The sequence below is a fragment of the Drosophila kikkawai genome, chromosome 2L (genome assembly GCF_030179895.1).
Source record: "Drosophila kikkawai strain 14028-0561.14 chromosome 2L, DkikHiC1v2, whole genome shotgun sequence".
Classification (NCBI taxonomy): domain Eukaryota; kingdom Metazoa; phylum Arthropoda; class Insecta; order Diptera; family Drosophilidae; genus Drosophila; species Drosophila kikkawai.
This window is the reverse complement of record NC_091728.1, coordinates 28,956,286-28,980,938: the sequence shown is the minus strand read 5'-3', so window position 1 is coordinate 28,980,938 and position 24,653 is coordinate 28,956,286. Positions and strand designations below refer to the sequence as shown.

Sequence of the window (24,653 nt, the reverse complement as noted above, 5' to 3'; positions counted from 1 at the left end):
CGGTCAGCAGGGAGTCGATACGGTCGCGAAGGCCGAGCTGAAAAGTGCGGCCAGGAAAAGGAGCTACGGAAGCTGGCAGGCCCTGTGGGATGCCTCATCCAAAGGACGTTGGACCCACAGAATGATCCCCAACATAGAGGCCTGGATGGAGCGGAAGCACGGGCAGGTAGATTTTTACCTGACCCAGGTGCTGAGCGGGCATGGATGCTTCCGTAGCTACCTCAAGAGGTTTGGCCACGACACGGAGGAAAGCTGCCCAGAATGTGGATCCGGGATAACCGAGGATGCCAGCCACGTCATCTTCGACTGCCGCCGGTTTGACGAGGAAAGGGACGAGCTGGAGGCGATAGCAGGTACAGCCATCAGTGTGGACACGCTGGTGCCGCTGATGCTGGCGGACCCGAGGACATGGGAGGCGGCGGCAGAGTTCGCTGCCAAACTGATGAGATCTCTCAGGGCACTGGAGAGATCGAGGAGGGAGCAGACTGGATGAGCGGCTTACAGTTGTGCGAAGCAATGCTTTGCGGCCGTACCGCACAACCACGGGCCCTTGCCCTGTCATTTTTCTGTTTCTGTGTTACTTTAGTTCGTATTGTTGATAGTAAATAAATAAATGAATATAAAAAACCTGAGGAGAACCTCGAGGACGCCCCCGAGGGGACCAACGCAGGAACACCCGAGCGTTACCGCCTCGAGACTCAGGAGCCCACCAACGAGGAACAAGACCCTCGTATCCAAGCGTTTTTATACAAGCAGCTGGTCCAGTTCGAGGGAATGACCGGAGTGGCCAACATCGCCGAGCATAGGATTACCATGCGAGACGATCAGTCAAGCGTGTACCGCCTTTACGGTCCCCGGCCGCGGCCTTTTCCAGTGGCGAGTCATGCCCTTTGGGCTACATTCGGCACCAGCCACCTTCCAGCGGGCGCTCGATAGCGTGATCGGGCCAGATTTTGATCCCCATGCCTTCGCTTATCTCGACGACATAATCGTCATCGGTGCCAGCCTCGACGAGCACATGGAAAATTTGCGGAGAGTCTTCAAGCGCCTCAGGAAGGCGAACTTGCGGATAAACCAAGACAAATGTTCCTTCTTCAAACGGAAGTTGGTTTATCTCGGCCACATCGTTAGTGACCAGGGCATTCATACGGACCCTGAAAAGGCAGCCGCCGTGCGGAACCTAAATCCACCCACGAGCCTTCGGGAACTACGCCGATGCCTAGGCATGGCCTCATGGTATAGGAGGTTCGTACCGAACTCGGCGTCTGTTGTTCAGCCCATGACGAACTTGCTGCGCAAAAACCAGCGGTGGAAGTGGGAGCAAGAACAACAGAAAGCCTTCGAGCTCCTCAAAAGTCTGCTAACAGATGCTCCGGTACTGGCATGTCCAGACTTTTCCGTCAAGATGACGCTCCAGACCGACGCGAGTAACTATGGACTCGGAGGCGTGCTGACGCAGGAAGTAGAGGGACAAGAACGGGTCATCGCATACGTGAGTCGAAAACTAGACGCGGCCGAACTCAACTATTCCCCTACGGAAAAGGAGTGCCTAGCCATCGTCTGGGGAATTCGTAAGCTACGATGCTACCTCGAGGGCTATCGCTTCGACGTGATCACAGACCACTTGGCCCTGAAATGGCTAGATCAAATTGAGAACCCGACTGGAAGGATCGCCAGGTGGGCCTTAGAACTTCAACAGTATCAGTACGATGTCCACTATCGCCGCGGGAAATATAACGTGGTCGCCGATGCATTATCCCGGCAGCCACTGGAGCACCTACAACGGCTAGTGCCAGACGAACGCTTGTGCAAATGGCTGAAACGGAAACTGGCGGATGTTCAGGATGACCCCCAGAGATTTCCCGACTATGTCATCAAAAACGGAGAGCTGTACCGACACCTCGGACACCGCCCAGACGACCAGGACTATATCCCTTGGAAGCTCTGTGTTGCGGCTGAGCATCGAGCACGGATTCTTCAAGAATGCCACGACGCGCCCACGGCTGGCCACCTTGGCACCCGGAAGACAATCCTGCGGATTTCGCAAAAAAATTACTGGCCAGGAATGTTCCGCGACGTGAAACGGTACTTCCGACAATGCGTCCTCTGCCAGAAATATAAAGCAGAGCAGAGAGCACAAGCAGGAAGGATGCTGACGAGACAGGTCGACGAGCCCTTTGGCATAGTGTGTGCGGATTTTGTGGGACCGCTACCGCGCTCCAAGGCGGGAAACACGATGCTACTAGTCTTCTTCGACAGTTTCACCAAGTGGGTGGAACTGGTCCCCTTACGTAAGGCCACCACGACCACGCTGATACAGGCTTTCCGCGAGAGAATCATTGGGAGGTTCGGCGCCCCAAAGAAACTGGTGTGCGACAACGGCACCCAATTCACCAGCAAAGCCTTCAGAGAATTCCTCAAGGAGACGGGCGTGGAGCTACAGTACACGGCCCCATATTGCCCACGCGAGAATCCCACTGAGCGAGCAAATCGCACGGTCAAAACCATGATTTCGCAGTACGTCGGCGGAGACCAGAGTACTTGGGATAAACTGATACCCGAACTGAGCCTCGCCATCAATACCAGCGTCTCGGAGACCACGGGATACAGCCCCGCCTTCCTGCTACAGGCGCGAGAGCCGCGGTTACCAGGCTCATGGTATGATCAAGTGACACCGGGAGCAGGCGTCGCTCCGGAGACCCCTGTCGACCGAGCTGGACGGCTGAAGGAGATTTTTCAGATCGTTCAGACGAATTTTCAAAAGGCTAGCCGCGACCAAGGACGGCAATACGACCTCAGGCGTCGGGCATGGAAACCCACCATCGGTTCTCGTACGCCAGCATCACCTATCTAAGGCCATGGATGGGTTCGCTGCCAAACTCGCGCCCAAGTTCGACGGGCCATACAAAGTGGTCGCCCTTCCGTCCCCAAACATAGCCCGAATCCGCTTGCCCGGGAAACGAAAGGGCCGCCTTGTCAATATCGCCGACTTAAAAGAGTTCCATTCTTCTCTTCCCACAGGTGATGCAGCCACCGACGACGACGCCATGTCGGAGGACAACTCCGGCGTTCAACCCGGGTCCGACAAGCCACGGTCACCCGACCACGATATTAGCGAGGGGTGAATTTAAGTAGTCAACTAAGCTCCCTCTAACCCTAAGACCAATGTTAGCAATTAGATTAACCTTAGAACATTTGCCTACTACTGCCCGTTAGGACATTAACATTTAAGTATCAGTTAGCCTAAGTTTGGATAGTCTTCCTTTCTTCCCATAGATTTATTTACGTACCTACGTACGCGCCAGCAAACAACCAACAAGGATGGAGCCCATCATTATAGACTCCAGCGACGAAGAGAACGTGGCTCCGAATGGACACGATGGCCGACCGGCGACCCCCCGAGATCCCCGGATGCGCCCTGGCACGTTTTACGCCGGCAGACCCACCAGAGCCTGCCCAACCGGGATTCGACAGACTCGAGGCCCTCCCCGAGCCCCGTCGCCCCCGATGCGGCCCACTGCGTCCAGAGCGCCACCGCGCCGGGCCACGCCGCGCCCGATGTCCGAGTCTTCGGACGAATCTCCCCCAACATCGCCACCACGGCGCGCCGCGCCACCAACGCCTCCACGACCCTCGCGCCGCTCGATCTCCCCGTTCTACGTGGACAGCACTGGTCGCAGGATCCCATGTTCCGAAGCTCCGCCGGCCCGACTGGACTTTCTTAACCCGGGCTACACGGGACCCTATCGAGGCTCGCAAAACCCGGATGCGCCGGGTCATTCTCGATGGTACCCCAACCCGGGCACGCCAGGTCACTACCAGGGGACCCAAAACCCGGCCGCTTCAGTGCCACCGGCACGAGAACGTTACAGTCCGTGCAGCCCTCGCCAGCAGGGCCCTGAGCCAGACGAGGACGACGAGGAGGAAGGCTCTCTAACCTCCAGTCCGCCTGCCTCTCCGCGCGACAGTGATGCCACACCTCCGTACTCCGGGTACCACGGGGAAGGAGCCAGCGAGCAGGACGACGATGACGCTCAAACTATCAGCAGCGACAGCGAGCCCGACGGTGATGCCCCCTCGGCGGCACACTTCATCTGGGAGGGAGAGGACCGATGCGGCTACTGGCGGGGATCGTGGATCCAGCTGATCCATACCCACTATACCTCAATCCTCATCGAGGCCCCCTTCCGACCGACTCCCGACCCGATCGTCACCTTTCCCCCGTCACTGGAGAGGCTATGTGTAATGGCCCCGGACGAGGACTGGGAAATGGACATGGGGAACACCCCCGAAGTCCGTCCGCCGTCGCCAGCACTGGGAGAGGATGCGGCCCTACCCATCTTCCCCGGCGACCGGGCAGATGCTAACGCCCCACTGGCGTCCACGAGCCAACACGCGCCCCACATCACCGACGAGACGTACGACAACGCCCCACTAGCATCCACGAGCCAAGGCTCGATTCACACCGCCGACGATCCAGACGAGCATGGCTACCAGCCCACCGGAAAGGCTATGCAGTGGGAATCCGAGTCTAGCGACAGCGAGACGGAGACTGGACAAAGGTTCCGACGCAAAGAGGTGCGACCCCGGCCGCCGCCGGACGTTGGTGCACCAAGCCACCAACCCTCGGCCCACCGTCGTGTGATGTCGACCGAGAGGAACACGCCGCCCAATGCTGCCGAGACCATCCGCCGGGCATCGACCCACAGCCGCGCCACGATCGACGGTGAGGTCACTCCACCGACAACCCCACGTGTCGACCCCGGAGATCGCGGATTCGACCTCTCTCCAGGCACGCTGGACGTGCTGATGGAGGAGCTCGAGCCGGCAGTAGAAGGTCTACTTCAGGAGCTAATCCCAGACTGGGACCTGAATGCACCCTCGACAGCGCCAGCCCAAGCCACCGCCGCCGACGAGGTCCCACCTCCAGCGCCACGCTTCCCTCGCCAAGTCCCTGCGGGAGACTATTTCACGACCGACGATCCGATGCCCGCGCGAGTCGCCATTCCAGCCGCTTGGTGGACCAACACCCCCGACCGACGGGTCCCACTGACGGTTTGGCAGGAGATTGAGCGCCGAAGCTACGCCGCCCGTTACAGCCGCCAACGCTTCCGCGTCCGCACCCAGGAGGGCCCCTACCAGGTCACGATGAAAACTTCAGGAGAGGTCCAAATTCGTTTCGGTTCGGCGTAGTAGGGAGGGAGTGTGACGCCTCCATTCCTTCGGCGCACAACCCTGCCTATTAAAATAAGCATAGAGACTAAGTATACAAATAATCCCCCCTTATGTTATAACTAGCCTGTAATTTAAAGTAGTAAGACGGCACTGAAACCACTTCAATTATTAAATCTTTTGTTGGCATTGGAGCCGTAAGCAAGACCACCTTGAAGTATATTTAAAGTAGGGACAATTAAGTTAAAATAATAAGCTAAGTTCAGCACCTCAGAGATCGCTGAAACGGGTACATTATCGACTAGTCGAACTAGTCGAACCAGATCAGTTCTCGGTGAACCGGTTCGAACCACCGGTTCACTCAAAAGCTATGACAGCTCGCGTCTTCCGGCATTCACTCTCTTCCGTTGAAAACTTGACACCGAGGCAGACGTGCCCATCGCCGTGTCTCCGCGAACAAGTCCGCATCGGTGTATATCGCATCCTCGTCCACGCCCGCGACGAACCCGCCCACACCGCGACACCAGCTACGAAAGCTCCGCGCGGAGATATGTCGTTTCTAGTTTGGCGGAGATATGTCGCTTTAAAGCGACATAACTCCGCGCGGAGATATGTCGTTTCTAGTTCGGCGGAGATATGTCGTTTTAAAGCGACATAACTCCGCGCGAAAATACAGTGACGAACTTAATTTTTGGCACAGTTAGCATGTCTGACTTTGGAACCCTTTTTCTCCATTAAACATAGCAATATTTACATTAAACAATTTTTATTTAAATATATTGATCAATTTCCAACTAAATGAACTTAATTTTATCCTTGTATATCATTCGAATAATTTATAAAAATTAAAAAACTAAAAAAACTGTCACATTTCCCTGAACAAAATTATTGGCACACCGAACTAGTGATGCTGAAAACATCGATGCATCGAGCATCAAGGTTTTTTATAGCGATGTTTCCGATGTTTTCGATGTTTTCGATGTTTTTGTTGATATCGATGTTAACCGATGCATCGATGTTTGACGAAACATCGGTCTCTGATTCAACAATATTTAATATTTATTTATGAGTCTATGGATAAATGGGCCTATGGATAACATCTTACAAATTTTTGCCTATTTCATAATTTCAAATAAAATGAAAAAGTCCTATGAAAGCATCAATATTGATATCATTTTTAATTATGTCATTTCATATCTAAAAAATAAGAACAAAATATATAATTACTACGGTAGCTTGTTTGCATTTTTTACTCACAAAAAAGATAATAGAAATAAGCCCTTTGTAATTTATTACAAAGTTCATCGGTGCATCGAACATCGATGTTATTTTTAGCGCTATTTTCCGATGTTTTTCGATGATTTTTTTGATACCGATGTTAAGTTATACATCGATGGTCTATTTTGAAAACATCGACATCGATGTTTTTTGTCGAACTTGCAACCGAACCAAAAAATTTTTAAAAATTCAAAATGGAACGGTTTTTAGTAAAATGAGCTACTTTGGCTTACAAAATAGACCCTTCGACGATTTTAAGTTAAAATTTTATCAACAAACATATTCTAAATTAATGGAATTATATACAAAAATAAAATTAAGTTCATTTAGTTGGAAATTGATCAAAATATTTAAATCAAATTTGATTCAAGTAAATATTTCTATGTTAAATGAAGAAAAACGGTGGCAAAAATTAAGTTCGCCACTGTATGTCGTTAGTAGTTTGGCGGAGATATGTCGCTTACAAACGACATAACTCCGCGCGGAGATATGACGCTTTTTTTCTGGCGGAGATATGTCGCATGAAAACGACATAACTCCGCTCGGAGATATGTCGCTTTTTTTCCGGCGGAGCTATGTCGTTTTAAAGCGACATAACTCCGCGCGGAGATATGTCGTTATAAAACGACATAGCTCCGCCGGAAAAAAAGCGACATAAGTCCGCCGAAAAATGTACCGGGCGGAGATATGTCGTCGGACTTATGTCGCTATGCCGTATTTCCCTAGTATTATTGGTCACAGTTTTCAGGTTCCTCCGATCTCTGTCCCGCTGGCGGCCCAAATACTGCGTTTCGGCATTCCCATTCGCACGTGTTTTTGCGGCCATCCAGCCTCTTGTCGATCCTTTCCCGTGCTCCCAGCCGCAGCGTCACGTCAGCACAGGCTCCTTCCGTGCCCAGCGTGCCGCTGCGGCTGTGGGCGCGGGAAAGGATTCCTAGCTGAGCGAGGGCGGAGGAGCAGGTGTCCTCCAGTCGCGGCGGCACGCTGGGCACGGAAAGAGCCTGTGCTGACGGGACGCTGCGGCTGGGGGCACGGGAAAGGCTTCCTAGCGGAGCGAGGGCAGAGGAGCAGGTGTCCTCCAGTCGCGGCGGCACGCTGGGCACGGAAAGAGCCTGTGCTGACGTGACGCTGCGGCTGGGGGCACGGGAAAGGCTTCCTAGCGGAGCGAGGGCAGAGGAGCAGGTGTCCTCCAGTCGCGGCGGCACGCTGGGCACGGAAAGAGCCTGTGCTGACGTGACGCTGCGGCTGGGAGCACGGGAAAGGATCGACAAGAGGCTGGATGGCCGCAAAAACACATGCGAATGGGAATGCCGAAACGCAGTATTTGGGCCGCCAGCGGGACAGAGATCGGAGGAACCTGAAAACTGTGACCAATAATACTAGGGAAATACGGCATAGCGACATAAGTCCGACGACATATCTCCGCCCGGTACATTTTTCGGGCGGACTTATGTCGCTTTTTTTCCGGCGGAGCTATGTCGTTTTATAACGACATATCTCCGCGCGGAGTTATGTCGCTTTAAAACGACATAGCTCCGCCGGAAAAAAAGCGACATATCTCCGAGCGGAGTTATGTCGTTTTCATGCGACATATCTCCGCCAGAAAAAAAGCGTCATATCTCCGCGCGGAGTTATGTCGTTTGTAAGCGACATATCTCCGCCAAACTACTAACGACATACAGTGGCGAACTTAATTTTTGCCACCGTTTTTCTTCATTTAACATAGAAATATTTACTTGAATAAAATTTGATTTAAATATTTTGATCAATTTCCAACTAAATGAACTTAATTTTATTTTTGTATATCATTCCATTAATTTGGAATATGTTTGTTGATAAAATTTTAACTTAAAATCGTCGAAGTGTCTATTTTGTAAGCCAAAGTAGCTCATTTTACTAAAATGATTTTTACTAAAAACCGTTCCATTTTGAATTTTTAAAAATTTTTTGGTTCGGTTGCAAGTTCGACAGCTGTCATAGCTTTTGAGTGAACCGGTGGTTCGAACCGGTTCACCGAGAACTGATCTGGTTCGACTAGTTCGACTAGTCGATAATGTACCCGTTTCAGCGATCTCTGAGGTGCTGAACTTAGATTATTATTTTAACTTAATTGTCCCTACTTTAAATATACTTCAAGGTGGTCTTGCTTACGGCTCCAATGCCAACAAAAGATTTAATAATTGAAGTGGCTTCAGTGCCGTCTTACTACTTTAAATTACAGGCTAGTTATAACATAAGGGGGGATTATTTGTATACTTAGTCTCTATGCTTATTTTAATAGGCAGGGTTGTGCGCCGAAGGAATGGAGGCGTCACACTCCCTCCCTACTACGCCGAACCGAAACGAATTTGGACCTCTCCTGAAGTTTTCATCGTGACCTGGTAGGGGTCCTCCTGGGTGCGGACGCGGAAGCGTTGGCGGCTGTAACGGGCGGCGTAGCTTCGGCGCTCAATCTCCTGCCAAACCGTCAGTGGGACCCGTCGGTCGGGGGTGTTGGTCCACCAAGCGGCTGGAATGGCGACTCGCGCGGGCATCGGATCGTCGGTCGTGAAATAGTCTCCCGCAGGGACTTGGCGAGGGAAGCGTGGCGCTGGAGGTGGGACCTCGTCGGCGGCGGTGGCTTGGGCTGGCGCTGTCGAGGGTGCATTCAGGTCCCAGTCTGGGATTAGCTCCTGAAGTAGACCTTCTACTGCCGGCTCGAGCTCCTCCATCAGCACGTCCAGCGTGCCTGGAGAGAGGTCGAATCCGCGATCTCCGGGGTCGACACGTGGGGTTGTCGGTGGAGTGACCTCACCGTCGATCGTGGCGCGGCTGTGGGTCGATGCCCGGCGGATGGTCTCGGCAGCATTGGGCGGCGTGTTCCTCTCGGTCGACATCACACGGCGGTGGGCCGAGGGTTGGTGGCTTGGTGCACCAACGTCCGGCGGCGGCCGGGGTCGCACCTCTTTGCGTCGGAACCTTTGTCCAGTCTCCGTCTCGCTGTCGCTAGACTCGGATTCCCACTGCATAGCCTTTCCGGTGGGCTGGTAGCCATGCTCGTCTGGATCGTCGGCGGTGTGAATCGAGCCTTGGCTCGTGGATGCTAGTGGGGCGTTGTCGTACGTCTCGTCGGTGATGTGGGGCGCGTGTTGGCTCGTGGACGCCAGTGGGGCGTTAGCATCTGCCCGGTCGCCGGGGAAGATGGGTAGGGCCGCATCCTCTCCCAGTGCTGGCGACGGCGGACGGACTTCGGGGGTGTTCCCCATGTCCATTTCCCAGTCCTCGTCCGGGGCCATTACACATAGCCTCTCCGGTGACGGGGGAAAGGTGACGATCGGGTCGGGAGTCGGCCGGAAGGGGGCCTCGATGAGGATTGAGGTATAGTGGGTATGGATCAGCTGGATCCACGATCCCCGCCAGTAGCCGCATCGGTCCTCTCCCTCCCAGATGAAGTGTGCCGCCGAGGGGGCATCACCGTCGGGCTCGCTGTCGCTGCTGATAGTTTGAGCGTCATCGTCGTCCTGCTCGCTGGCTCCTTCCCCGTGGTACCCGGAGTACGGAGGTGTGGCATCACTGTCGCGCGGAGAGGCAGGCGGACTGGAGGTTAGAGAGCCTCCCTCCTCGTCGTCCTCGTCTGGCTCAGGGCCCTGCTGGCGAGGGCTGCACGGACTGTAACGTTCTCGTGCCGGTGGCACTGAAGCGGCCGGGTTGTGGGTCCCCTGGTAGTGACCTGGCGTGCCCGGGTTGGGGTACCATCGAGAATGACCCGGCGCATCCGGGTTTTGCGAGCCTCGATAGGGTCCCGTGTAGCCCGGGTTAAGAAAGTCCAGTCGGGCCGGCGGAGCTTCGGAACATGGGATCCTGCGACCAGTGCTGTCCACGTAGAACGGGGAGATCGAGCGGCGCGAGGGTCGTGGAGGCGTTGGTGGCGCGGCGCGCCGTGGTGGCGATGTTGGGGGAGATTCGTCCGAAGACTCGGACATCGGGCGCGGCGTGGCCCGGCGCGGTGGCGCTCTGGACGCAGTGGGCCGCATCGGGGGCGACGGGGCTCGGGGAGGGCCTCGAGTCTGTCGAATCCCGGTTGGGCAGGCTCTGGTGGGTCTGCCGGCGTAAAACGTGCCAGGGCGCATCCGGGGATCTCGGGGGGTCGCCGGTCGGCCATCGTGTCCATTCGGAGCCACGTTCTCTTCGTCGCTGGAGTCTATAATGATGGGCTCCATCCTTGTTGGTTGTTTGCTGGCGCGTACGTAGGTACGTAAATAAATCTATGGGAAGAAAGGAAGACTATCCAAACTTAGGCTAACTGATACTTAAATGTTAATGTCCTAACGGGCAGTAGTAGGCAAATGTTCTAAGGTTAATCTAATTGCTAACATTGGTCTTAGGGTTAGAGGGAGCTTAGTTGACTACTTAAATTCACCCCTCGCTAATATCGTGGTCGGGTGACCGTGGCTTGTCGGACCCGGGTTGAACGCCGGAGTTGTCCTCCGACATGGCGTCGTCGTCGGTGGCTGCATCACCTGTGGGAAGAGAAGAATGGAACTCTTTTAAGTCGGCGATATTGACAAGGCGGCCCTTTCGTTTCCCGGGCAAGCGGATTCGGGCTATGTTTGGGGACGGAAGGGCGACCACTTTGTATGGCCCGTCGAACTTGGGCGCGAGTTTGGCAGGCTCTTTCCGTGCCCAGCGTGCCGCCGCGACTGGAGGACACCTGCTCCTCTGTCCTCGCTCCGCTAGGAAGCCTTTCCCGTGCCCCCAGCCGCAGCGTCCCGTCAGCACAGGCTCTTTCCGTGCCCAGCGTGCCGCCGCGACTGGAGGACACCTGCTCCTCCGCCCTCGCTCCGCTAGGAATCCTTTCCCGTGCTCCTAGCCGCAGCGCCACGTCAGCACAGGCTCCTTCCGTGCCCAGCGTGCCGCCGCGACTGGAGGACACCTGCTCCTCTGCCCTCGCTCAGCTAGGAAACCTTTCCCGCGCCCACAGCCGCAGCGTCACGCCAGCACAGGCTCATTCCGTGCACAGCGCGCCGCCGCGACTGGAGGACACCTGCTCCTCTGCCCTCGCTCAGCTAGGAATCCTTTCCCGTGCCCACAGCCGCAGCGTCACGCCAGCACAGGCTCATTCCGTGCACAGCGCGCCGCCGCGACTGGAGGACACCTGCTCCTCTGCCCTCGCTCAGCTAGGAATCCTTTCCCGTGCCCACAGCGCTCCGGGCTCAACGTGTCGCCGCGACTGGAGGATACGTGCTCCTCTGTCCTCGCCCCGCTAGGGACCCCTTCTTGTGCCCGTAGCCGCAGCGCCACACCAGCGCTGGTTTCCCACGCACCGTGCACCGCCGCGACTACGAGTGCATCCGCCCCCATATCCACTCCTAGATTAGGGATACTTCGACACATGCTGCCGCCCCGCCCGCACTGGCCATTCCGCGCACCGTGCGTCACCACGGTGACAAGTGAAACTCGGCCTGGCCGACCCGTAGCTAGCCTCCGTGCCCAGCCGGAGTTGACTAACGCCTCTCTGACGCCCTGGCCATTCCCCCGACCCACGTCGTCCGAATTCTGGGCGAGATCAGGAAAATCCCGCCAGGAGCCCACCGGAGTTGCCACTCCGCGCACCGGCGAAAGCAGTATACCCAAGCAGTAGGGACCGACCCATCAAGCAGATCGACGAGTCGATAAAAGCAGCGCGGCGACCGGCCGTTGACAAGCAGCGCGTATGCCCCGCCTGCTCCTGGGGAATCTAGTGACCACATCGTCCGGCATCCACCTTGCCGACCCTCGGCGATCGGAATTTAGTGCGCACAAGTTCGCAACCCGGGCCCCATACGCTGTTATAATAACTTCCTACAGATATTTCCGTCCCCTCTAAATAAATTTCTTGAAGAGGATCCCTGGTCACGACTGGGATCTATCCCGGCCGGAGAGATTCGTTACAAGGTATATAAGTGTTAAACGTATTTTTCTCTGCTTAAAATTTTTGCATTTTTACCTATGCTATGGGCACGATTCACAAAAAACTATGTAACATATCGGAGTGAATCAAAAATTATTATGATCAGCATGAAATTATCTTCTATTTGAACCTAAATGGGGGTAATACAAATGAGTATTACTATTTTTTAAGAGGGTGAGAAGTGAAATCTGATTACCTGAAAATGGCATTTTTTCCTTCAAAACAAAATTTTTTTTTTTGTCACAATTTCTTTTTGGTTTTTTAGATTCAAATAAAAGGTAAAGGTGTAATGAATACAAACAATTTTTTTTAGGATTTCCGACAAAAATTACGCGCTCTATCTTGTCCATAACAAAATGTTGTAATAATCTCCGATGCTACTTTTAACTATTTCAAAAGCTTCACTATTTCCTACATTAAAAAATTCACGAAAAATGTCTACATTTTGACCGTTTACATGTATATCCCCCCTTAGGGCTTGAAGTTGGTATAGCTAAACTAAAATTTCGCGCAATTTGAATTACGCGTTAATTTCATAATAAATAAATAAATAAATAAAATATTTACTTAAGTTATTAAGTTCGAAGGCCTGTCAAAAATCCTCCATCTGAACCCTTCCCGAGGGTGCCGGCTGGGCAATGGGCACTATATTAGCCCGGACAGGGGTAATGCATTGCTGCTTGCCCCGTCCGCGATAATACAGTGTCTATCTAAGGCCACGGCTCAACTCCTTCTGCCCTAAAAAGCCTAAGGAAGTGAGCCGTTAGCCATGGGTGGAGGTGCCTGGCGGGAGGCATAAAACCTCTGATGTAACGGGAGCAGGTCATGTCAGTTGCAACGCTACTGCCGAAAAAACTACGCAGGGGAAGTTGAGCCGCTCACGTGCCATAGTCGATACAGACTCGGACCTTGAGAGCGTGCAGCTTCCCCACTCACCGAAAACAGACACCAGCTCCCAGCGCAGGGACGGGCCAAAGCGGTCAAGCGAGGGTATGAAGGCCAAGGCGATGTACAAGGCTGCCCTCCGCATCCAGGATCGGCTCCAGAAAAAAGCCGCCCTATCCCCAGAGGAGAAGGCAAAGCTTACCTGGCCTGAAGAGAAAATCGCTCAGGGGAGGCTTCACTTCGCTAAACTCCCCCATATGAGTTCGACTGGCGTATTCGTCAACAAGGTGGAGGAGACGCTTGCCAACAAAAGGCAACGCTCAACCGAAAGCGCCTCTATGGACGCACCGGGGAGCAAGCGGCAACGCGGGCCTAAAGAGGCAGGCCCTCCTCAAATAGCGAAAAAGACCAAAAAAACCGCAAAAGTCAGTGAGGTGACCAAACGACACCTGATCGTGGCCCTCATTGACAGAAGCGATGAAGCCGGCAAAATGACCGAGGCGCAGTGGAAGATGGTGCACGCGCGGCTCGTTGAGTCATTGTACGCACGAATGGAGGATGATCCCGAAGCTCCCATGCCCACCTTCGATGGCTCTGGGGCTAAATGGGGTCAAAATCCTAAAGTGCATGGATGACCCGACGAGAAAGTGGCTGACGCAAGCGGTCTGCCAGTTGGAGGCGCTGTGGGAGGGAGCCAAGCTAGAGGTGGTGGACCGGGAGCTAATCCCATCCACTCCAAAAGCGAAGGTACTCTTCCCCATCGCAATCCAAGCGGACAGGGCGCTGAAGCTGCTGCAGCGTCAGAACCCGGATATCCCAACCGCGGACTGGAAGGTTCTGCACGTTGCGGCCCCATCTCCCAAGGAGGGGGGGCAAAGTGCAGTCCTCCAGATAAACAAGGAGGCAGAGGACATCCTTTATCCCAGATACGGGAAGATGGCGTGGGGCATGGGTAGCGTATACCTGCGCCTCAAAAAGCGCCACCCCGGGGATAAGGTTGCTCACACCCTGAAGGCAGATGTGGTGGAGAAGGATCTAAGCCTGGAAACCATCGTGGATGCCGACCGGGAAATGACGCTGGATGAGTCCGACGAAGGAGAGGACGGTGACCTGACCGTAGTAGTCAACCCGTCGTATGGAGGTGAGGCCAGTACCCATGACACTCAGGGTGCTGCAGCTCAACCTCCATAAGAGCAAGGTCGCGTCGGCGGAACTCCTCATAGCCATGGAGCAAGGATCCGCCGACATAGCTTTGGTCCAGGAGCCATGGATCGCCTCAGGCAATGCCATCGCCGGACTGAAGTCCGCAAATTACAATTTGCTCCATCCACCAACGGTAAGCAGGAATAGAACCGCCGTACTTGTACGGAAGGGTCTACACGCTAACCTTAGGTCTCACTACAGCTCTGATGACCTGACCGTGGTGATGCTAGAGAGCGGGAAAAAGCGCCTTTTGGTAGCTTCCTGCTACATGGCACACGACAGAACGGCCCCACCAGAAGAACTCATGAGCTTGGTAGAAGCCAGCCCCAAGGACCAGCAACTGCTCGTGGGTGCAGATGCCAACGCGCACCACTGTGTATGGGGAAGCCCCGACATAAACGACAGAGGTGAGTCCTCTTAGACTTTATACTCTCAACCAACCTGAGTATAGCAAACGTGGGGGAGGAACACACCTATGTAGGTCCCACCTCCTCAAACGTGCTAGATCTTACTCTGGTAAGGGGACAAGGTACTTTGGTATCAGAATGGAGAGTCCTTGAGAGACCATCCTTCTCAGATCATAAGTACATACGGTTCCAATACGCATTCGAACACTCTCCAAAACAATCAGTCTTCAGGAACCCCCGGAATACTAACTGGGGAAAGTTCAAGGAGACTATCGTGACACGGCTCGTGATCCCTCCGGGCATAGTAGAATCCGCGGAAGACATAGAAAAGTCCCTAGAGACACTCTCCAAAGAACTGCTGGATGCGTACCACGCATCATGCCCTATATCGGACACGAGAAAGAGGACCAGGCCACCCTGGTGGAATAAGGACCTCTCGCTCCGACGAAACAAACTTAAAGAATTCTTCAAAATCGTCAAGCAGGCGAAAGATGACATCATCAATGAGGAATACAAAGTCCTACTTAGGGACTACAAGAAGAAAATACGCAAGGCGCAAAGAAACTCATGGAGAAACTTCTGCTCCAATATAGAGACTGCGCCGGAAACAGCTAGACTCCGGAAGCTGCTATCGAAGCAGCCAGACTGAGGGCAGCTAAGAGGCCCTAACAGCACTAATGCACGCGCATTTCCCAGGATGCACTGAGGTACCCGATGCAAATAAGCACCAGGACCTAGCAACTGGAGTAGAGCATCTCCCAAAAGGTTTAATATCCTCTGGTAAAATCCACTGGGCTATAGACTCCTTTGCGAGGATAAAAGCACCAGGACCAGATGAAATATTCCCAGCCATGCTGCAGGTGACCAAGGAGGTGATCACCCCATGGCTCTACGCAATATATACAGCTTGCTTAAGCGCGGGCTATATCCCTATCCAATGGAGGACCTCTCGAATTGTCTTCCTGCCCAAAGCAGGAAAGTGCAGCCACGTGAGCCCCAAGGATTACAGACCGATAAGCCTCACCTCATTCCTACTTAAAACGCTGGAAAAGTTGCTGGACCTATACATCAGGAACGGTGTAGGGAGACAACTGTCGACCAACCAGCACGCCTACACGAAGGGGAAATCAGTGGAGACGGCACTACATTCGTTGGTAGCCACCATTGAGAGAGCCCTAAACAATAAGGAGTATGCACTTGGAGTGTTCGTGGACATATCCGGGGCATTCAACAACGTTAGCACGGACGCAATAATGGATCGCCTAGAAGCGACCAACTCGTCCCCCGCTATCAACTTGTGGATAAAAAATCTTCTAAGTTGCCGGCGGGTACAATCAGATTGGGGCACCGCTTCCATGGTGAGAGGAGCGCACAGAGGCACGCCGCAAGGTGGGGTTCTGTCGCCCCTCCTATGGAATCTGGTGGTAGACGACCTAATCAAGAGATTCGAGAGGAAAGCACCAAAGATAAAAGCTTATGCGGATGACATAAGCATAATTATCACGGGAGTCTGTCCATCGACCCTCAGCTCGATCATGGAATCAACACTCAGGGAGATATGTGAGTGGGCGGAGAAGGTAGGATTCAATATCAATGCGGATAAGACGGACCTTATTCTCTTCACCAAGAGATACAAGGTGCCGCAATGGATCCCCCCGAAAATTAACAAAACCAGGCTGACCCCGAAAACACAAGTCAAATACCTCGGCATTGTACTTGACAGCAAGCTGACGTGGAGAGCCAATGTAGTAGAGAGGATAAAAAAGGCCACCATAGCGCTATATGCATCCAAGAAGATGCTTAGCAGCACATGGGACCTCTCACCAGCTCTAATGCATTGGGTCTACATATCGGTGGTGCGTCCGACTCTGCTGTATGGAGTCTTAGTGTGGTGGCCAGCCACGGAGAAGAAAACGTATAATAAGCTTATGGAGAGAACCCAGCGGCAGGCACTGCTCTGCATATCAGGGGCGCTGAGGTCAACCCCCACCAAAGCACTCGAAATCATAATCGGTAGATATCCAAGCGCAACTGACAGCAGGAAAGGCGGCACAACGTCTGGTTGCATCAGGAAACTGGTCGCTACAAGGTTTCGGGCACAGTTCAATTGATCGGTATATATCCAGTACATCTGACTACATGATACCCAGAACGTGCCCGGATGTAAACACAACAGTATTCATGGGACCAAATGACTGGAAGTCAGGCCAGGACCATGCTCAATACCTCAATATATACACCGACGGCTCCAAGATGGAAGCAGGAGTTGGAGCGGGCATATACTGTGCAGACCCTGAAATGAGGCTGTCGCATAAGCTACCAAGCTACTGCAGTATATTCCAGGCGGAAGTATTCGCCATCAGGAAAGCAGCAGAGCCTGCGCAGAGCATAAACCGTCCACATGAGGCGGTCAATTTGTTCGTAGACAGTCGAGCGGCGATAAGATCCATGCAATCATCAGCGGTCAGTTCCAAAAATGTACTGGCAAGCAGGGAGTCACTAGATAGCCTAAGCACGACTAAGTCAGTGAGGATCTACTGGGTTCCCAGCCACCAAGGCATAGACGGTAACGGAACCGATGACGAACTTGCAAAGGAAGGCGTTTGACTGGCGAGTGAAAGAGCAGAAAACGTCCCTATCTCCCTAAGAACGCTCCACAGCGAGCTAGAGAGACGGGCTGACGCAAGCGCAAAAAGCAGGTGGAGGAGTAATTCCGCAACCTGCAGAATATCAAAAATCATGTGCAAAGAACACAACGAGAAACTCACCCACTACGTGCTGCATCTTCCGCGGAAGGACTGCAGAATGTTAGTGGGTATTCTTACAGGTCACTGCCTGTCTGCTGCACATGCAGTCAAGCTGGGTATTACCGACAACGCCAAATGCCGGAAATGTGATGAATCCGAGGCAATCGAAACCTTGGAGCTTCTCATTTGCAAATGTCTGGCCCTAACGAAGGCAAGAATGAGATACCTAGGCTCTCCAGTTCTGGCATCGCTAGAAGATGCCTCCAGGAGAAAGCCAGGCGAACTCCTTGCCTTTGCGAAAAACACCTTGATATTCAAGGATCTCGAAACCCGCATAAATAGTCTCTAGGTCCATCCAGGAGTTTCCCCGGATTGCTATGGGCCATATTGGCCTATGTGTGGCCCCTCGAGGGCCGTCCGGTATAACCTAACCTAACCTAACCTATTAAGTTCGAAATAAATGTATTCAAACTGCTTGATTTGAACATTTTATTTAAGTAATAAAAAACAAATCAATTTGTTTTGTCTTTTTTTCTTAAGATATTAATATTACACTTATAAACTAAAAATCCATCAAATTAAATGCTTAAAGGATTTAATTTACCGTCTCTTTGGGTACTGTGCTCAAGAAAACTCGAATATGAACGTTGTATGGGGAACATAATAAGCCATTTCCAAGAAACAAATGCATAAATTCAGTTTAAACTTTTATTAACTAAAACATGTGTCCTATTTATTTTACAAAATTGACAAAAACTAATATATTTTAAAATATTAATATATTTTAGGTAGCCAAAACCATGCCCGAAAGTATCAAGTGTTCAGAAAGAACACACGAACAAGTATATACATAGATAAGATGTATATGTTAGGTACTAAATCTTTGCAGCTATGTACTGCATTTGTCTATCTATAAGTACAGCCGCCACTTGGGCCTACGTAAATACAAGCAACCCGAAATATGACCTCCTGCGAGCGGTCTGGGTTTGTTTAAAATACCATATGTGCTATCGGGTGACTGTGAGCTCCCTTATCGCACTTAGAGTATTTCCCACGATCGGGAACTGTCCGATGCGTGGGTCTAGAACTAAAATCAATAATGTACATTCTCATGTTAGCTATTTAAGATAGGATTTGAACGAATAAAATTTAGTTTGAAATATCAACTCAACAACGTCAAACGCTCGTTTCATTTACAGCCTCCCTCGACACCAAGAAAGCCGACAATTTATGTATGAAAGGGCCAATTTGAAAGTGGTCAAAAAATACCATAATTTGTTTAAAACGAAAATATTTTGAGTGTTCCCGCAAGTAAAAGGTTCAAATTTCACTCTTTCTAAAAAATATTCATAATATTCATAAATTTTAATATTTTAACAGATGATTTTTCACGAAATGCTTTGGTCAAAAATGCAAATCTTGAACTTCAGACACTTTTACAAAATGATCCAAAAAATAATTTCACATTAAAATAACTGAACATGTTTTATGAAATATTTAAATGCTTAAAATAATTAAAACATTTTACCATTTAAAAATATAACATTGAGAAAAGAAGAAAATAAAACTGCACATCGCTCAAACATAGGCAACGTAAATGAGCGCTGCCAAACACATAGTTATACTGCTCTCCTCCTCGATTCTCATATCAACGAGGAACGTCGGGTCTAGACCGCTCGCGCCATTTCTATACAAACAAAAGTGTTTTTCGTTAGCTTTCGAAAATAATTAGTGAAGCAAAAATGTCCGACTCTGCAGTGGCAACATCCGCGTCCCCAGTGGCTGCCCCACCAGCGCCAGTTGAGAAGAAGGTGGCCGCCAAAAAGGCATCTGGTTCAGGAGCTACCAAGGCCAAGAAGGCCGTTGCCACCAAGAAGACTGCCGAGAAGAAGAAAACTGAGAAGGCAAAGGCCAAGAATGCCAAGAAAACTGGAGTCGTAAAGGCAAGGCCAGCAGCAGCAAAGGCTAAGCCGGCCGCCGCGAAGCCAAAGGCAGCCAAGGCACCGAAGGCCAAGGCAGCAGCGTCCGCCAAGCCTAAGAAGGCAGTGAAGAAAGCAACTGCTCCGGCTACCGCTAAGAAGCCGAAAGCCAAGACCACGGCGTCGAAGAAGTAAATTAAGATAATCTTAATTATCGCAATTTTAGATTTCGAAATATGAAATTTGAAATTGATTTAAACAAGCCCTTTTCAGGGCTACAAAACTTTTTTAAAAGAGAGCTAAATTATCAATTTTTTAAAATTACAAATAGTGTTCCCGTTGAAATGGACCCGCTTCCTTTAAAACCCAGAAGTATTTATTTATTTGATAATAAATAATAATACTAATAAATTGATTTTCGGAGGAAAATAGCGTATCAGTCAAGAGTCATGTCCGACCCTATAAACCATATTAATTTTTAGTCAGCATATCGATCTAAGTCGATTTTTTGGTAGAATTTCTTTTTTTTCCAAATTTTTTAAAGGGGCCACATTTAAATTGTACAATTCCAGGAAAATTTCAATTCGAAATAGATTTTATATTTTACAGGACAGCTTTTGGTTTTAAAATGGAAGCTTTATATATTTAAAGAAAAATTAGGCTTTTGAAAATTCAGATTCTTTGGTAAAACTTTTTGTGGCCCTGAAAAGGGCCTTTTTAATGCTTCTCCACATCCGCGGGGAAATTTACTTGGAGCTGGTGTACTTGGTGACAGCCTTGGTTCCCTCACTGACGGCGTGCTTTGCCAACTCTCCGGGCAGGAGCAGACGAACAGCAGTTTGGATTTCCCGACTGGTGATGGTCGAGCGCTTGTTGTAGTGCGCCAGACGAGAAGCCTCGGCAGCAATGCGCTCGAAGATGTCATTCACAAAGCTGTTCATGATGCTCATCGCCTTCGACGAAATGCCAGTGTCGGGATGGACCTGCTTCAGGACCTTGTAGATGTAGATAGCATAGCTCTGCTTCCTCTTCCGCTTCTTCTTCTTGTCGTTCTTAGTGATGTTCTTCTGGGCCTTGCCAGCCTTCTTGGCTGCCTTTCCACTGGTTTTAGGCGGCATTATTTTTTCACTTCACTTCACTTTGCGATTAACTCACTTTTCATAGCAGTCGGTTCGGTTTTAAGTTGTCCTTTATTCAGTTTAAATGATATACAGTTTGCATACTTATTTTATACGTAATACTTGGTGGACTAGTTTACAGAGATCTTGGATTTCTATTTTGCCTCGCGCTATTTGTATTTCAAGGTGCTAGTCTTTTTATGTTTTGTTTATATTATATTTTGCTTGCGTGTTTGTACTGTTTGTTTTAGACTTATGGTCATTATTTGTGTTGCGTATGTGACTGGGAAAAATTCTTTGAAAAACCCTGTCGTTCTTTTTTGATTTTGTTGCTGTAGTTTTTTCTTATTATCTAGTGGGGGGGGGGGTATTTACATGGGGACATTTACATATGTGATTTTGATTTTAGTTTTATATATTTATTAGAATAATAGGCCGTCTCTAGAATTGGTTGATAAGTTTGTTCTACGATATTGCTGTTCACTTTTGCTGTTGTTTGGTGGTTTGCGGCTGCATAAGCAGCCATTTGTCTTTCGGCGGCTTTAACTTCAACGTCTTCCGTCTCACTCACTTCGCTTTTGTTTTAAAAATGCATTTCATGCTTTATTTTTGTGCTAGGTTATATATAAATTCTAGTATTATTAGTTTCTTGTCAGCACTATTGTTTGTTTTCGGATAGTTCAATAAGGTATTTCTCATTATTTCTATACACGTGATTAGGTCTTTTCCAAAGGCCTCCTTTGTATCATCATTTTGTTAGCATTTAGTATTTAGCATTTGTTAGCATTTAGTATTTCTACCATTAGCATTTATGTTTCAGTTCCGTTGTTCCAATTAACACAATGTTAATATATAAGAAGATTAGGATTATAAGAGAAAGAGGATACGGTCACTCTACGATTGTTCGAGAACGCACATTGGCGAAATATTAAAATATTATATTCATTCGCAACTTTGTTGCGGGTCAGGAAACATCACACCAGTTGTTGCCTCGCGCTTTTCTGGTTTAACATTGCAGTGTCTGGTCACTTCAAGTCTTAGCTTGAGACCATTTTTTCGCTTTATGCGAAGAAATCCCAACAAAAAAAAACAAAAAAATTAAAATATTATTAATAAAATCGTGGAAATAAAAGCAATCAACTGAGAATCGACGTTTATAACTTCAGAAGTGGGATAACAACCGTCTTACACAAGCGCCTACACTAGTATTTTGGGCTATCCGAGAAATATACAAAGTTTTTTTTCTCATAATTGAATTGGGAGCACCACGCCAACTGGAAATGGATAAGTCAAAGATTGTGGAATGGCTAAAGGCCAACGAAATCGAGTTCCCAACAAGCGCAACACTCAGACAACTGCGTAAGCTTGCTTCAGATGCCGGTTGCCAAGATGTTCATGAGGTTCCTGAAACCATATCGGAGGAAGAAGACACCAAAATGGAACTCATGAGCCAGGGGACCGCGAGCGCACATGTCGAGCACACATTGGAAGAAGAAGAAGAAGCCCTTGACGCCGCAATAAGAGTAGCTGAGAAGAAGAAAATACTCGCCAGATTGATGCAAAATGACGATAAGGTGACGGATGACGTCCAAATGGTAAAGCAGCTCATGGTTCCGTTCTCTGCTACTGAAAATGAAAAAGCACTTCAGTGGATCTTGGATTTTGAAAGAGCTTGCAGAAGTGTAAATGATGACGCAACTTTTCAACTACGTTGTGTTCGTATGCTGATGAAACCAGGGAAAGATGCCGACTTGTTTCTGCGTGTCGACCGATCGAATACGTATGACGAATTTAAGGAAAATTTTGTGAAAACATTTGGCCGCGGCAATTCAACAGCCGATATAGTATTGTTGTTGAAGGAAACCATTTTTAACCCTGACAAGAACACCGTCATAGGTTACATTCTCAAAATGGAGGAAATTGCGCTGCGTGCTAATATTGATGAAAAACTAACCATACAATTCATCATCGATGGTTTTCGCGATCGTTCAGCCAATATCGCACTGTTGTACTCGGCAACCACAATCGAACAACTAAAGGAAATGGCACGAAAATATGCGATTCTACGAAAAAATTCCCAAAATATGTCCTATCGCACAGGAGGCACTATCGCTGGAGGGAGCAGAAACCTGATACGCTGCTTTAATTGTTCGGCACATGGACACTACGCTTCGTCTTGTACTGCGCCGAAGCGCGAGAAAGGATCCTGTTTCCGTTGTGGATCCCTTCAGCACATGTTAAAGGACTGCCAACAGAAGCCAGCAACTACTCCGAGAGTCGTGGGAGCTACCAACAATCAGAGCGGGCGAGATGAGCAGCAGAACGAGATGTTTATACCTATTTTCAATCAGGTAGGAGTATATTTTTGCACTGATCGTAGACAACATAATAATAAAAAAACATTCCTTTCTGCCATGTTCGATACCGGTAGCGTCATTAATTTAATCCAGCGCATAGCTGTACCCTACAAAAAGTTTAATGACGTGTTGACCCCAACAAAATATTGTGGTGTAAATGGAGCTCAAATAGAAACATTTGGAAAAATTTTTGTTAAACTTTATTTTCAAAACATTGAAGAAGAAATTGATTTATTTGTTGTACCCGACAATTATGTCGCAACTAATGTACTCTTAGGGCGTAAGTTTTTGGAAAAATTTGGAATAAAGTTGATTTTTAAGGATGAAATTAAAAGAAGAGAAGAAATTATTGCACTGAATGTTGATAGTGACCCATTGAATATTGATAGTGACCCAGTGAATATTAATAGTGACCCATTGCATAGATTGAAGATTTTATTGAATGAATTGAATAGTGACAATGAATCAGAGAATAGTTTTGACATTGAAAATGATACAGTAGAATTATATAAGGCTATCGGAAGAGACAGTGATGATAGCATACCATTTATATATAGTATTGACATATTAAGGGATGATGAAAATTTTGACATAGACCCGAAGTTAAGGACCGTAGTGAACTCAATAAAATAATAAGATTAAATTATTTGGATTTAGCCAACATTCCAGCGATCCAACATAATTCTGAAATGAGGCTTAGACTTAAATCGGAAGAACCTGTACGTACTGTTCCAAGAAGACTTTCATATGAGGAAAAGAAGGAAGTAGATAGTAAAATTGATTATTGATTATTATTGAAGAAAGGATTTATAAGAGAAAATAATTCGCCTTATAGTTCTGCTATTGTACTTGTTAAGAAAAAATCGGGAGAAAAATGGATGTGTGTGGATTATAGACAACTTAATAAGATAACTATTCGTGATGGATACCCATTACCCCTGATAGATGATTGTTTAGAGAGATTAGAAGGGAACCAATATTTCACACTTTTAGATTTAAAAAGTGGATACCACCAAATGAAAGTAGCAGAAAATTCAGTGCAGTACACAGCTTTTGTGACACCCTCCGGTCAATATGAATATACAAGAAAGCCTTTCGGACTCATGAATACACCTGCAGTATTTATGAGATTTATTAATTTTATTCTGCAGCCATTGATACGTGAAGGAAATGTAGTAGTTTATATAGATGATATTGCAATAGGTTCGAAGACACTTAGTGATCATTTTATAACTGTAGGAAGAGTATTGAGAATTCTGGCAGAATATAGACTAGAAATTAAGTTGAGCAAATGTCAGTTCGCTTACCAAAGCATTGAATTTTTAGGATACACTCTCAGTGGGAAAGGAATAAGTCCGAATCATGAACATACATCGACGATTAAACATCTTCCGATACCAAAAGATCGCCATGGTATGCAAAAGTATTTAGGATTATTTTCTTATTTTAGGCGATTTATTCCGGCATATTAAAAAATAACAAAACCATTGCAAGACCTAACCAAAGCAGGCTTTAAGTACGAACTTAACGAAAATTGCATAAAAATCTTTGAGTATCTTCGTGAGAAATTAATCTCTTTTCCGATTTTAGCTCTGTATAATCCAAATAGATAAACAGAATTACATTGTGACGCAAGTA

At 49.1% G+C, this 24,653-nt stretch overlaps 5 protein-coding genes across 6 annotated transcripts in view; 3 read left to right on the top strand and 2 right to left on the bottom strand.

Moving 5' to 3' along the window:
• The first annotated feature begins 3,321 nt into the window (after window positions 1-3,321).
• Window positions 3,322-5,193, top strand: LOC138928588 (atrophin-1-like). Its single transcript, XM_070285863.1, has one exon. It carries the CDS (start codon window positions 3,322-3,324, stop codon window positions 5,191-5,193), a length of 1,872 nt encoding a protein of 623 aa, XP_070141964.1.
• A 3,584-nt stretch (window positions 5,194-8,777) lies between these two features.
• On the bottom strand, window positions 8,778-10,649 carry LOC108083764 (mucin-1-like). The gene has a single exon (XM_017179691.3). The coding sequence runs from the start codon at window positions 10,647-10,649 to the stop codon at window positions 8,778-8,780; it is 1,872 nt and encodes a 623-aa protein (XP_017035180.3).
• An 8,714-nt stretch (window positions 10,650-19,363) lies between these two features.
• On the top strand, window positions 19,364-19,735 carry LOC121502798 (histone H1-like). Its single transcript, XM_041776531.1, has one exon. It carries the CDS (start codon window positions 19,364-19,366, stop codon window positions 19,733-19,735), a length of 372 nt encoding a protein of 123 aa, XP_041632465.1.
• Window positions 19,736-20,286: 551 nt separating this feature from the next.
• Window positions 20,287-20,658, bottom strand: LOC108085749 (histone H2B). The gene has a single exon (XM_017182489.3). The coding sequence runs from the start codon at window positions 20,656-20,658 to the stop codon at window positions 20,287-20,289; it is 372 nt and encodes a 123-aa protein (XP_017037978.1).
• Window positions 20,659-21,608: 950 nt separating this feature from the next.
• Window positions 21,609-24,653, top strand: part of LOC121502785 (uncharacterized) — a 45,930-nt gene continuing 42,885 nt past the window's right edge. Inside the window, exons 1-2 of one of the 2 annotated variants that reach the window (XM_070283274.1) lie at window positions 21,609-23,009; window positions 23,090-23,314. In XM_070283274.1, the coding sequence (XP_070139375.1) occupies window positions 21,939-23,009; window positions 23,090-23,098 (1,080 nt within the window). In that variant the 5' untranslated portion in view covers window positions 21,609-21,938 and the 3' untranslated portion in view covers window positions 23,099-23,314. Of the gene's footprint in view, window positions 23,010-23,089; window positions 23,315-24,653 lie in introns of those variants that run through there. The other variant, XM_070283276.1, reaches the window with a different exon arrangement.